General features: G+C 38.3%; 1 protein-coding gene across 1 annotated transcript; it reads right to left on the reverse strand.

Moving 5' to 3' along the window:
• Positions 1 to 33: 33 nt before the first annotated feature.
• Positions 34 to 5,163, reverse strand: LOC104903041 (uncharacterized). Its single transcript, XM_010691014.3, has 4 exons — positions 4,693 to 5,163; positions 3,660 to 3,868; positions 2,494 to 2,601; positions 34 to 891 (listed from the first exon to the last, which is right to left on the reverse strand). The coding sequence occupies exons 1-4, from the start codon at positions 4,982 to 4,984 to the stop codon at positions 202 to 204; spliced, it is 1,299 nt and encodes a 432-aa protein (XP_010689316.2). The 5' UTR covers positions 4,985 to 5,163; the 3' UTR covers positions 34 to 201.
• Positions 5,164 to 14,101: the final 8,938 nt, after the last annotated feature.

Below are 14,101 nucleotides of genomic sequence, written 5' to 3' on the forward strand. Positions count from 1 at the left end.
TAGTTGATGCTCATATTGGTTATATCTTTAGAATTCTGCTTCAACGACCCCAAATCATCCCATTCAATTATACCTCATGACACTAGAATTCAGTACATTGTTTCATGAACATGTAATTCTAGAACCTATCTTTCTGAGCTGTTGGCGTTCCACATGTCCTCTTACTGTAACATCAGTAAACCCAAAGGCTAACATTGCACTTTAATCGGTCAGATCATCACATTCTACAAGTTTTACACCACGGCTTAACCGCCTCAGTATGGACACCCTGCGAATCCGAACACCTAAAAAGTTAACCTCAGTGCTCTTCTTTTTCGGTCCGACACTTGTGAAATCCTTGCGTTTCATCTTTCCTTTCCTTTCAGCTTTTTCAACTTCCACATGAATTTCAGGATCTAGACAAGTTTTCTGAGATACGTGACTTGATTTAAAAAGGTGGTTCAAATAGTAAACAGGATCAACATACCAGGCTGACTGAGACACAATTCCTTTCACATTATAAGGCTTCATGTGCCAAACAAAATCTTTTATTTCACGAAAGCAGGAATGATCAGAATAAGGAACTGAGAACATGTAACGATGAACCTTCTCCACAGACCTCATGTTCCATTCAACTCGAGTCCCATTGCTTGCCTGTTTCCTTCCACTAGTGGAAGCAACTGAAAGAGCAAAGTCGTCTCTCCTTTTCCCCTCAAAGGGTCTCACTACCCATGGAAGACCTGATGGCATAATTCCTATAGTGGGCCTGTGGGAATTTAAGCCCTCTAAGGTGTTAATGCTAAAACTGTAACGGGGAACAGCTCGTACTCTAGTCAAGGAACTCCTGGTTGTGAAGATATCAGGGTAGCCAAGAAGATGCATCGTCTGCAACCGCTCTGGCCAGACCCAGATCTTTTGTGAGGTAAAAGAAAAAGGAAACGAATACAGTTAGATGACAAAGAGAAACATTACAGAGGCAATATGAAAGCTCTTAGATTTTCTTTTTTCTTTTTTTTTTTTTTTTTTTTGCCTTCTGTTTCATTAGGTAAATTACAGAGAGCAAAATGAAAAAACGGCTAATCTAAACAATGAACATGTACTAATCACAAATTTTTTTGTCTTAGATACTTATTGAGGCAATACTTCCTGTATTAGAAGTATACTCTGAATTTTGGAATATCATGTTACACTTACAGCTACAGCTTTTGGGATACGTGAGGTTTTACACTTTGAGAGCAAAAGGTAATAGGCTTAAGAACAAAAGATAATAGGCTTAAGAACAAAAGAAAATAAGAACAAACCGGTTCGAGCAAACTCAGAACAACCACCAAGCTTTTGATGTTAAACATCAAGTAATTGAAAACCGACTCCAGAACTCGCCTAATATGGCACTTCCGGCGAACCTATGACAAGGTTCCTTAAGCCCCCAAGCTAGCTCCTCATTGGCTGTGCCTTGTCCCCCTACCCAGTCAGATGCCCCCAAGCTAGCTCCTCATTGGCTGTGCCTTGTCCCCCGACTCCAGAACTCGCCTAATATGGCACTTCCGGCGAACCTATGACAAGGTTCCTTAAGCCCCCAAGCTAGCTCCTCATTGGCTGTGCCTTGTCCCCCTACCCAGTCAGATGTTGATGCAGAATGGGTGCTTGCAAGTTGATAGGTTTCACACTTCCAAATCCTCCTTATGAGGTACCATGAAAACCGACTACGCTTAGTTTAGTGTAATAAGCGTGCTTAGCTAGTAATTAAGCACGTTTAAGGGTGTTAATCCATGATTAGTACTAATTAAACACTTGACTATGATTAGCTAACACCTAAACAGGATTAGTATTAATTAATCATAATTAACCAAATAACGGCTATAATCGTTATAATGTAAGTTAAACCCATAATTAACTTATCTTACATACTTAGCTTTAGATAACTTGTCTAATCAACACTTTGGGAGTTTTAGCTTAGGATCAAGAATTGTACGGTGTACCTCTAAAGCTTTCTCTTCTTTTGGATCACCCTTCTTATTTAGGTGATTAGATAACCCCTTTAGTGATGAATTTAACCTTAGTATCAATGATAACCAATAATTGAATAAACTTATCGCAATACCTTGGTCAGGTTGAAGCTACTCGATGCATATGCATCATTTTGCACTTCCCTTCCTAGTACTCCTTTACAAAACAGTTTGCTTTCTCGTATAAATAAACAGGACATAATTCCTGGAAGTGAGGGAAAGGTTTAAACTTTGCTTTCTCGTGAAGTTCTTTAATCAAGATTTCTGGAAAGTTCCTTTATGCAGAAGCTCGTTATGGGGATGAAAACACATTATAGAAACTGAGGAAGAACTCAGCAAGTTAATCAAGCCTCCTAATCACAAAAAGCAGAGGCATATACAATGAAGCACCCATATAAAATTTATCAATTCTGGCAAAGTAAGATGCATTTCCTGATTCCTTCAAACATAATTTACCTAGTCCAGTTATAATGGAAAACAGAACATCTCATAGTCGAAGAGTTCAAACCTTGATATTTAGCCTCTGTGAGATTTGAAGCAACAGATCTTCTTTACCCAGGGAATCAATCCCAATGATGATATCATGGTCTGGGTGTGAGGCAATGATCTCTATAACCTGAAAATCAGCCATTGCAGTACACCAACCGTAGTCACATTTTGAAACATCAACTAAAACAATGCATTGATCAGTTAACCATTATTAAACAATTCTTGTAGCTGTCACAGCAAGTATTGGAACTTTTGCCATTACTTATGCAATACTGTCAGGATATACTTGCCAGGAGAAAAATTAGCTATGTGATTTTGCGGATTACTTTCAAAACAAGAAATAGAAATGTTGCAATGATAACACAAGCAGATATATCATAATTCTTCTTCCATGGACCATAATTGATCTTAAGTTTCTTGACAGCCAGAAATGATTCGAATAAAGGCATCCTAATAGATAGAACTTTAGACAATTGCCAAAAATTTGTAAGAGTCTATGGGAGTTTGATCCGAACTTTTATCACCACATATTCCCTTTGAAGAAGCAAGCAATCTAAGATTACATGTTCTTTTAAGGCATTGGTTCAAAGTATATGTTGCATGTAACTATCCATTGCCAAAGATTTATATGCTGAATCATAGATCTACAACCTCTCAGAAACAGTAGAGGCATGAGTTTCTACGAAATTAATCCACCATCTCAAGCTGTGAAAAGTTTCAAGAGAAGGAAGTTATGACCTGCTTTTTCAGTTTGCAGGTTTAAATAATGAAAACAGTAAAGGCACATGGATGCACCATCTCAAGCTCTTTGAATAAAGGAATAAATCCAACTGACAATCACCAATCTTCTAATTGCTATGGAATATATCAGTTCCAAGCCAGCATGTAGACTAATTTACATAAACTAGGCACATGAAAGGTCAACACAAGTACACAACTCGCCCACCACAAGTTAATTTCGAATTTCGATAGATAACCACTATATCTAAACGGACTAAACCTAATAAATCTTTCTCTGATCACACGTTATTTTCTTTAACTTGTCATGGCCTTTTGATAACAAGCTTATAAAGTGCACCTTAGATACTAGCTACAAATATATAAAATCATGGAAAAGTTGCACCTATCTATAGTACATAAAAAGCGTACTTAGTCAAGTTTCATGTTAAAAACCATGATAAGTACCTGTTGAGCAGCAATGTCTCGTGTAGGAAAATAGTGTGCAGGATTACAGTAGGTATTGTCCATGTAAAGGACATCAACTGTAGCACCAGCGAGTGCATCAAGGAGCATGTTCCTGGCTTTCAGGGATCTCTCACCAGTTGTTTCCCAACGGAAATCACCTGTGTAGAGCACGTGTCCGAACACGCCCCTAAATAAGAACATAACAGCTCCTGTTCATATCAACAACAACCTAAGTAACTTGCGTAAAAATCTCAGACAAAATTCTACATAACTTCAGCTACGGACAATGAGAATAGAGGAATCTAAGCATGTCAATCACACAATAAAATATATCTTCGTCCTCATTTCAAGCACAGACATTCAAAATCAACATTTCAGCTTCGTTTTCAAGTAGAATGAAAATGCCTTTTCTTTTCAAAACCATAGGTTTGGTTAAAACAGTAAACATTGACCAAAATATTCACCACTTCAACAAAGTATACCCTCCCATCTTTCTTTACTTGCTACACATACATAGACAATGTTTTCATTTACCTGATACATACCTATTCTGTTAATTAGTTAAGTGTTTCCACTCTAGTTTCATCATTGGACAAACTCTTCCACCTAAATCCCGATTAACATTTTCCAATACGAACTAATTACTCACCCTCCTGTATTTGTTTACTTGCTACATATAGCAGATGTTTTCATTTACTTGATACATACCTAAACCTGAGTACTTAAGCGTTTCCACTCTAGATTCATCGCTATCGCTTGACTGAAACTCTTCCACCTAAATCCTTTTTCAATAAACATTTTGGTTATCCAATACAAACTCATCCTCGCCTTAACCATCTACGTTTCTTCTCTATACTTATTCAACTTTCCCTAAGAAGTGAGAATAAAGCAAATATAACAGCTAAATACACAGAGGGAATTAATAATCAGATAATCTCAATAACAATCACTCTCATAGTCTCATTACATTGCGATACAAAAATTAGGGTTTGAAATCATGCAAAATGAAAAGAAATGTGATGAGGGAGTATACCAGGACAGTGAAGAGCGTCAACTGACATGAAGTCAATAGTAGCAGGGGAAGCAGTGGAGGGAGATGAAAGAGAAAGACGATGCCAAGACCCGATTTCGACAACACGGAGCAACGAGAAATTGAAGTTAGGAAATCTGAGAGGGAAGAGTTTGGCGGTAATACGAGAGCAAAAGAGCGGGCCATTCGACCACGTCGACGAGAGGCCGCGAGTATGATCGGAGTGGAGGTGAGTTAGGAAGTAGGCTTGGCTTCCTTTCGCCCACCGGTCTACTGATATCATCCCGCCTTCCATTCTTACATTTCTCGTTTTTTTCTTGTGTGATGTTCTTTACTTCCTTCTATTTTGTTTGAAGATTCCTCCCAATATTATTGAAATTGATTTTGAATGCTTGTTTTTTCTGGGTTTTGATTTGGCGCCTTTTTAAATGAGAACATACGGTGGAGAACGTAAACTAGAACTTTGGGATCATTATTTTGTGGTTGTTTGGTATATACAATAATTTAGTTACTTTTGAAAAGTTATAATATATGGAAAGTTAATTTTCTTATGTAATTCTTAGTAATTTATTATAAATATTTGGTTGAGATTAAGAAATTTGAAATTTTTGAATGATTAAGAGGAGAGTGGGTCAATAATTTCCGACATTTTGTGAGGATTACAAATTCCTAGGAATTTTGAATTCTCCCATTTTTCTTACTTCCTATTAATCAAGCAATAGACTAGTTAGAAATTCATGGGAATTTCATTGCATGTGTTTCTTACCGCATACTTCCTCCGTTTCCTAAAGATCTTTCCACTTACTGTTCCTACAGATACCAAGGAAAATCAAGTTGTGTGGGGCATGGTGTGAGTAAAGTATGAGAGAGAAATGGGTTAAGATAAATAAACAAATAAAAAGGGGTTAAAGTAGGAGAGAGAAAGTGAGTAAAATTGAATTAATAATGTAATGGTGGACCATATGATAGTGACATGAGAGGGTAAATAGGGAAATTTGTTTTGCCAAATAAGGAATAAAGCAAAAGAGGGAAGATCTTTTGGAAACACCCTTAAACGGAAAGAGGGAAGATCTTTAGGAAACAGAGGGAGTACTAAATAACCACTAAGTGATCATAGAAAAACTATGACCACTAATGTCAATCAAAGTCAAGAGTCTTAGAGCAACTCCAATGGTTGGGGTGAAGGAATTGCTAGCAATTAAAAAGAATATGGAGCAACTAGCTTAACCATTGGAGTAGGTTGCTGGATTTTTTTTTGCTTAGCAACTTGGCTGAAGTTAGCTAATTTGCCCAAGCAAAAGATGTGGGGTCATGTTGATATTGTGGAGAGTGAGTATTGTGTCAAAAATAAAATACAAAAAATAAATGACAAGTGGGACCTACTCAAGCTAAATGGAGTTTGGCTAAACCATTGGAGGTGTTTTGGCTTAAAGTATAGTTTAGCTAGATAAATCTAGGTGGCATTTTAAGCCAAACTCTATTTTGCTTTTACCATTGAAGTTGCTCTTACAACTCCATATTTTGTTAATTTATTTACTCGTTTTCTTTTTCATTTGTTTTGTTAAAATCAGAATTATTTTGGATAATTACTTACAATAATTTGGTAAATTTTCAAAAACATACAAAAATTTAAAAATTTGAAAAATAATATAATCTTATTATCTATCACCAAATAATTACTTAAATTGTGAAAACTGGAAAATTTTGTATATAAAAAGAGTCCCTCACACACACACATACACACACTCTTCCCCCCCCCCCCCCCCCAAAACAACATTACCACCACACCCCCTCCACAAACACCACTTCACCACATAATGCGTGCATGAATAGCTTTCCTACAACAAGTCTTAGTTCTCTTATTGACAAGTTATATTAATTTTCTAGTTCTTCTAGGAGACTACATAACTTCACCACCACACGCCCTCCACCAACACCACTTCACCACCTCCACCAACACCACTTCACCACCATATACATTAGCATTCAAATCAACCATTATAACTTGACCACATACTTTAGCTGCGGAAAAAAGACAAGCATAATTGGCAGTTTGACAAATACAACCATTAGTGCATGGTTATGTTTTTTTTTTTACATCGGGTAAAACATACACAGTAAATTAAACTAAATTAAGTCCATTCAACATAAATCTTCATGCTAAAAAATGTGAGCTTGGTTGACTTGGTTCCTGTTGACTTTAATAATACGACACCAACCAAAAGTTGTAGCAATTCCTCCTATGCATCCAGGGTGGTGGATTGTGATGTCAGTTCTTTCTTAGAATCCAAATGCCTCACAAGTAATATTGCGTTAGTGTAGAGTAAGATATTAGAGTATCCATGCCCACGAGCCCAATTAATAGCATGAAGGCAAGTTGTAGCTTCAGTAAAAGATTAGAGGAAGTGTAGAAGGACGTTCCATGCGAGAGTAGAAATTGCATGTGTAGATCTATAACCACCCAAGTGGCTCCCCCTAGACCAGTAGTACTTTCCCAAGAGCCATCAAAGTGAATGATGATGTCTCGACTTTCCTGCTTTCTTTAACCTAGATTGGTGAAAATAAATCCCAGAGGGGGAGGGGAAGAGGGGTCTGGCGCAAGGGGAGTAGGCACTGGAGCAGCATGATCATAACTTTGGTGTTGCAAATTGCTCTCTTGCATGTTAGTTCTTAGAATTGATAATGTAGCACGAACCTGCCAGAATATTCGAGCATTCCTGGTCTTCCAAAGAGCCTAAAGAATACCAACTAACATGGGCAAACAACTACCCTGAAAATCATCTTCCTTTCTAAATTTATTAATCCAGTACTCGAGCCAAGTAGGGAAAGAGAGTTGAGGATTCTCAACACCTTTTTAGATTTTGGCTCTTAGCCATTGAGGCATGGGCAACTTTGATTCTTGCCACGTGTAGATCTGTAACCACCCTAAGAATACCAATGAACATGGGAAAGCGGCTACCCTTGATTTGTTGGAAGTATGAGCTTTGCCACGATAAGTTTTGCTGCATTCCTTAGTGAAAGACAATCACGAAAAATAGGTTTCTTTCCATTGACCCAAGGAAGCTTCGCAACCATAATTGAAGTCGTGTTCCCACCCTCCAAGCACTATAGTCATTAGTAAACCTTTGCGACCCCACGACAGATTATAACGACTTGGTTTAATCCTCGATTCTTGCTGATTTGTGGAACTAAAAACTTTAGATATCAAAAGTTATGGATGGTGATAGATTCGCCACACTTTTTTCAAAAGTAAAGCCTTATTGAAAATGCCAATGTTGCGAATACCCAGTCATCCCATGCCTCGAGGTAGATGAAGAATATTTCGTTTCTTCAAGTGAATGCCTTGTTGAAGATTATTTACCTAGAAGAATCGAACCAACATTCCATCCAACTTATTAATTATAGTAGCGGGAAAGGAGAAAATCGATAATTGGTGCATAAAGGATGCCACCAAAGTAGAGTTGATAATAATTGACTTTGCCGGTTGCGACAATGTGCGATGGTTTCAAAACAAAATTTTGGTGGAGATTTTATCTATTTAGGGAGTGAAGTATTGTACTTTTGATCCTTGTATGTCAATTGTTGCTCCAAGGTAGTTGCCAAGAGATGACTGAGAATCCATCCGAAGGATAGCTTTGTATTCTTACTGGTGGTCTGATTGAATATTCAGGCTAAACTTCATGAAGGACTTCTAGAGATTAAGCATTTGACCTAAAATATTACAAAATCTTGAAATGATAGAATTGATTGTGGTGCAAGCAGGGGTGTGCAACCGGTCCGAATCGAAATTTGGACCCGATCGGAAATTCCGGTCCGATCCACGGTCCGTCGAACATCAGGATTTCGGTCCACCGGACCGGTTGGACCGGAATTTCTATTATTTAAGTATAGAAAAAATTAAAAGGTATCAAGTTAGAAACATAAAAACCTACTGGTTTGTCCTTTTACAATTATTGTTATTAAAATTATTAATTTTTGATATTTATAATTTATAAATATATTTAAATAAAATAAAAAAAAATTGGAAAAAAAATCTGATCCAAGAAGTCCAGGACTGGACCATAATTTTTCTAGTCCGGTCCCGATCCAAGAACATCCCGAATTTCGGTCCAGCCAGTTCGGCCCGGTCAGGTCCTGGACCGATGTACACCCCTAGGTGCAAGCCTCCTTTGAAGCTTGGAAGAAAAAGAGCACATCATTAGCAAATTTTTCATTAGCAATAGATGAGAGATCAAGATATTATCATCCATGACGAGCCAGAACAAAAACATTTAGATATTCAATAATTAGATTGGGGAAAAGGTTTTGCATTTGGTTTACCATACATTTAGCTATGCATTTATAAACAACACTACAAAGGCTAATTGGACAAAAATGGCTTACTTACTCCGGAGGATTAGTTTTTGGAATCAAAATCAATGACGTTTTGTTCCAATCTCTCAAAATATGTCCCGTAGAGAAAAAAACGTTTAACTGCTTGAATAACAGAAGGAGTAATGCATCCCCAATGGATTTTAACAAACTTCGAAGGAAAACTATCAAGCCTGGAGATTTGTAATTAGCTATGTTGAACATTGTGTCCTAAATTTCTTGATTCGTATATGAGAAAGCAACATTAGTTGTTCATGATTAAAAATTTGCGGCAAATGAAGCTCACGAAAGACAAGGTCAATTTCGGATCCATGTTAATGATTGTCAAGCGTGGTCCCTGAAGACGGAATAAAAATGTTATTGAAATAATCTTGCATCATTGATTCAATGTCTTGTGAATTTTCAACCCAATCACAAGCATGTAAACATAATTTTGTTATCTTTTTTGATGTAGCCTATTAAAAATGAACTTAGATGGAAGATCTCCAAACTTAAGATGTTGTTCTTTAATTTGTTGCTTCTAAAACATAAAGGTGAGTGAAGCTTCTTCTAATAGACCTCAAGAGGACGTCTGATTAAAGAAATACCCTGGTTGAGAGATTGCACTTGATTTTGATGTGCTTGTAGATCATCAGAAATAGTCTTCCCGTTTACTCCCCAGAATAGTCAAGACACCATGATTTAAGTCGATCTCGAAGGATCCCCAGTTTCTTTGACAAGATTTACATAGGAGAGCTAAGATTAACATTTGCTAGATTGCTTGGACAATTTGTAATAACTCTTGTTGTTTTGAACACCAATTCTCAATTTGATAAGGTCTATGTTGCTTAAAAGTAGGAGGTGTTGTTTGTAACCAAATGGCACATGGTCGAAATGAGCAATTGGGATGTTTTGAATTGACGTTTGTGAAAATTCATCTAACCAATTCAATCTGATGATATGTAGGCTCTATCCAATCGTTCCGTTACTAGGTTTGGTGCATCCCTATTGTTCGACCATGTATAACTTGGTCCATAAAATGGGATGTCTTGTAAATTAAGATCATTCTTCCAGTTTGTTATCTCTTCCCAGCTGCGGATTAAATCAGCCTCCCTAACTTGTCGGAGTAATTGTCCACTTACTTGATATCGCCGATTATTAGGTAACTTTGGCCTATTTTTATTTGGGGTTCACTGTACAAGAAAAAGAAGTGCCACTTTTTTCCATTCATTGCCGAAATTTTACATAAAATATAGTTCCTAGATGTTGCAACCACATCCATAGAAAAGGGCCCCCATCAAAAAACTATTAAACCCCCTAGTATCTACAACATCAACACCGCAAACTGTAGTAGGACTAGTTGCTTTAAGAAAACTAACAACATTATCTACAGTGGTTTTAGTTTCTTGGAGGAACAAAGAAAAATGGATGAAAGCTCAAAACCATCCAGCGGGATACGAAGTTATCGGACTATCTCTAGTATTTAGTCCTCGACAATTCCAGGGGATCAGATTCATGGGGACGTTGGTGGTTGAACTGAGTCAACCACATCCCTCATATCATCGGCTCTTGGTAGTGACACAGTAAAAAAAATGCATCTCCATGTCTCTTTCATTCGTATCCGGATCAGTCTTGTTCTCCTTTGAAGAGTTTTTGTCTGTTTTACTCCTCTCAAGGCTCCGGTCACCTAATGGATCATGTGGAGAGGTCTTAGTTTAACGTTATTTTACTGAATTTGGGGAGATGGGATGATCAGGTTTGACACCGAATGTTTTTTCCATTGCGAGGTTAGTTATTGCTTTACCTCGTACTTTGGATTTGTTGGTGTCGCATTGAATGACGACCTTTAGAGTCCCACTCCTCCAGTCTGCATTTCTGTATTTTAAACCTAGCCTAAAAATTCATCCCCATCAAATAGAAAGTAACTATTAGCATATTGACTTTTGCCACTTGGAGCATCTCGTCTCTTTTAACCTGTGACATTGATGAAGTACATTTGAGTGTAAGCACGATTTGTCTCTCTCGAGAAGCATGTTGTTGGTTGTCTGGAGTGTTTTCAGAACTAGGGTTTGAATCAGTATTCATATCTGAGAAGTTCAATGGAGAGGTGCGAGAACAAAGAGTCTCTAACTTAACTGGATCATCTCTTGGTTGAGTACCTATATTAGCCTACAAATCAAGGTTAAAAAAGTCTGCAAATTAAAAACATGTGGGGAAATCATAAACCTGTTGTTTATAATATTAGATATGTTTCTATGTTTAGCAGGCTCTGAATTCGTAAAATTTTGGCGGTCCAGCCCAGGAGCTTGATTTCTTGAGAGAAGGTCTCCTCTCTTAATATGTGAACTCTCCTGCATACAATCCAACCAAGTGTCGGCCCTGCTTCTTGAGGCTCTGGTGGACGAATAGCCCAGCTCGCATTAATCACTGCTTCCAACGTATCAGGGGGATTACGAGGGCCTTGATCTGTGACTTGATCTATAACTTGATATGTTGGGCTAGAAGCCCTCGAAGGTCTAATAGTAACCCAAAATTGACTTGCAGTATGTGCCGATCTTAAAACTCAGCTGCTGGAAGAGGCTCCTCCTACTAGTACTATTTTCATTCGGGTTTGGGCCTTGTGTTTCAACTGGGTCAGTGCTTAGCTGAGTAGGTGGCAAATTGAGATCTATATGTATTGGTAGAGAGGGAGGTATAATTTTGGTTTTTCCTTTGTTGAGGAGTGATCGAAGCCCTTAAATCCGGAACAAACCCATATCTCCTACCCAGTGAAGGGCTCGGGTTAAATCTTTCTCTAAGGCTCGAAGGTGTGAGATTGCGCACTGAGGAGTTGGAGAAATCAGGCGGGGGATTTGTGTGGTTTTGGGATTTAACATCTGAATAATATTGGTTGTTATAACCCGTATTTTGAGGTCTAAAATCTAGTGTTGCATCATAAAAATCCTCCGGCGAGCTTTCAGAATCCCCATGGTCATGAAAAGTTAGGGGTCTTTGTTGAGGAGCATGAAGATTTGGGAGTATATGATAAAGATTAATTCGAGGGTTATGATGAAAAAAATATTGCTTAGTCCTCTCACCATGTTTATATAGAGTGGAATACCATCTTGGGTTTGTAGTATTATCATCCCGTTCACCTCAAACCCTCACACGCGTCTTTGGATGGATTTGTGATCTTCATTGTTGATAAAATACATCTTCTAGTATTGTGACCCACAAGTCCACACTCTTTGTAAAACTTTAAGATACCCTCATATCTGAAATATACCCAAGATACCCGATGTTCATCTATGGGAGAAAACACTCTGGTTAATGGTTGGGTAAGATCTATGAGTAATCTTTGCTCGAAAGTATGGTTGTTGTGGAATCCCTGGCCCAATGTTATCAATAGATTCAACAAGTCCTATGTGGCTTAAAATCCTCACCGTCCACTCGTGGTCAAGGTAGACCCAAAGAAGGTCACGTATAAATACCCAAATGCGAGCCATATCGAAGTTAATGCTTGTTGGCACTTGGTGAGCAAAACTTATATCTAAAGGTTGCAGCCCCCCACCCTCCCTCCCCCACCCTCCCTCCCCCACTCCACACAATTTTCGCAGCCCCTAAATCTCACCCCTCCCCCACACCCGCACCCCCACAGGACACCCCCACCCCCGCGCCACCACAACACCACCTCGCTTCCATTTTCGCACCCGTTGCACCACTCTCCTTCAATTTTCGCGAAACAAAAAGTCCCCCCAACAGCGAAAAAACAGAGGGAAGAAGAAGGGGTTGCGGGCTGCGTAGGGGGCGCAGGCGGTGGGGTGCGAAAATGGAAGGGGTGGGGGAAGGTTGGGGGGCACGCGATGGGGAGGGAGGGGTGGGGGGACTGCTTAACTGAACTAAGAGGGGGAGGAGGGCGGCACGAGGGCGCGAGGGTGGGGGAGGAGGGCGGCGCGAGGGCGCGAGGGTGGGGGAGGAGGGCGGCGAGGGTGGGGGAGGGGGCAGGGGTGGTGGGAGGGTGGGGGTGGGTGGTGGGGTGGTGGGTTAGGGTTAGGGTTAGTGTTAGGGTTAGGGATTAGGATTAAGGTTAAGATTAGGGGATTAATTAGGGTTAAAGAAGAAAATTAGGGTTAATGACTAATGGCGGTTAACGTCGTTAGTCATTAAGGGCATTTAAGGGTACCCCATGTATTAGTCTGAAACTTAGGGGTACCTGGTGAATTTTGAAAATATGGAGGGTACCAGGTGAATTTTTTGAAAACTTGGGGGTACTTGGTGAAAAAACCGTAACATTAAACATGTAATCATTTAATGTTTTTTCCTAGATATACATTGCTTAATTTCTTAGTTTAGGCGACCTCTTATAACATTCTTGCTATAACAATAAATCATAGCATTCCAATCCAATTTATTTCATGCTTGTGATACGATAGAATTATGCATTCTAATAATAATGCAATCTAATTAGCAAGTCATACAACCAGGAAATACATACAGATTTCCAATCGATTTCATGTTACCAAGCGATCTCATCAATCATGATCATACAATCGTTCCCTATCATGATTCTAGGTTCCAATGAAAGAATTCATAACCTAACATGATATCCAACTGAACTAGTACTCGTACATACCTTGTAGCAAAGAATCTTTGCTGACTACTTAAACGCTCCGCTTATGAAATTGGGACCTAATCTAATAATAAAATATTTCAATGCTAAGTCATTGATATTATATATGAAAAAAAAGCTTAACTAATTATGTAAAACTTAGTGTTTCTAAATATAAAAATAATCAATCTTGCTGTTTAAACTTCCTTTTCATGAACTTTTATTGACACTAACATCTTCAGGAACTAATAATAATATGTTTGCAAATCTGATTTTTGGTAGCTTATATTATACATGGGTTTAATAAAAATCAGAATTGCGAATCAAAATCATTCTAAGAACTACTAGTATAATCAAGAATCTGAATTCCTTTTAACTTATACTATACCTTATTTACATACCCAACTTAAACCATTATACACAAGTATTATCAATCATCAGATTTAAATAACAGAATTATTATAAGACTACAAA

Source organism: Beta vulgaris, chromosome 9 (assembly GCF_026745355.1).
Source record: "Beta vulgaris subsp. vulgaris cultivar EL10 chromosome 9, EL10.2, whole genome shotgun sequence".
NCBI lineage: Eukaryota > Viridiplantae > Streptophyta > Magnoliopsida > Caryophyllales > Amaranthaceae > Beta > Beta vulgaris.

What these genes read in the sequence shown, in the direction of transcription:
- LOC104903041 (XM_010691014.3), bottom strand. Translation starts at nt 4,984, where the DNA reads ATGGAAGGCGGGATGATATCAGTAGACCGGTGGGCGAAAGGAAGCCAA. An exon ending in TGACGCTCTTCACTGTCCTG is followed by an intron (nt 3,869 to 4,692) that starts GTATACTCCCTC and finishes TGATATGAACAG; the next exon opens with GAGCTGTTATGTTCTTATTT. An exon ending in CACAGAGGCTAAATATCAAG is followed by an intron (nt 892 to 2,493) that starts GTTTGAACTCTT and finishes ACCTCACAAAAG; the next exon opens with ATCTGGGTCTGGCCAGAGCG.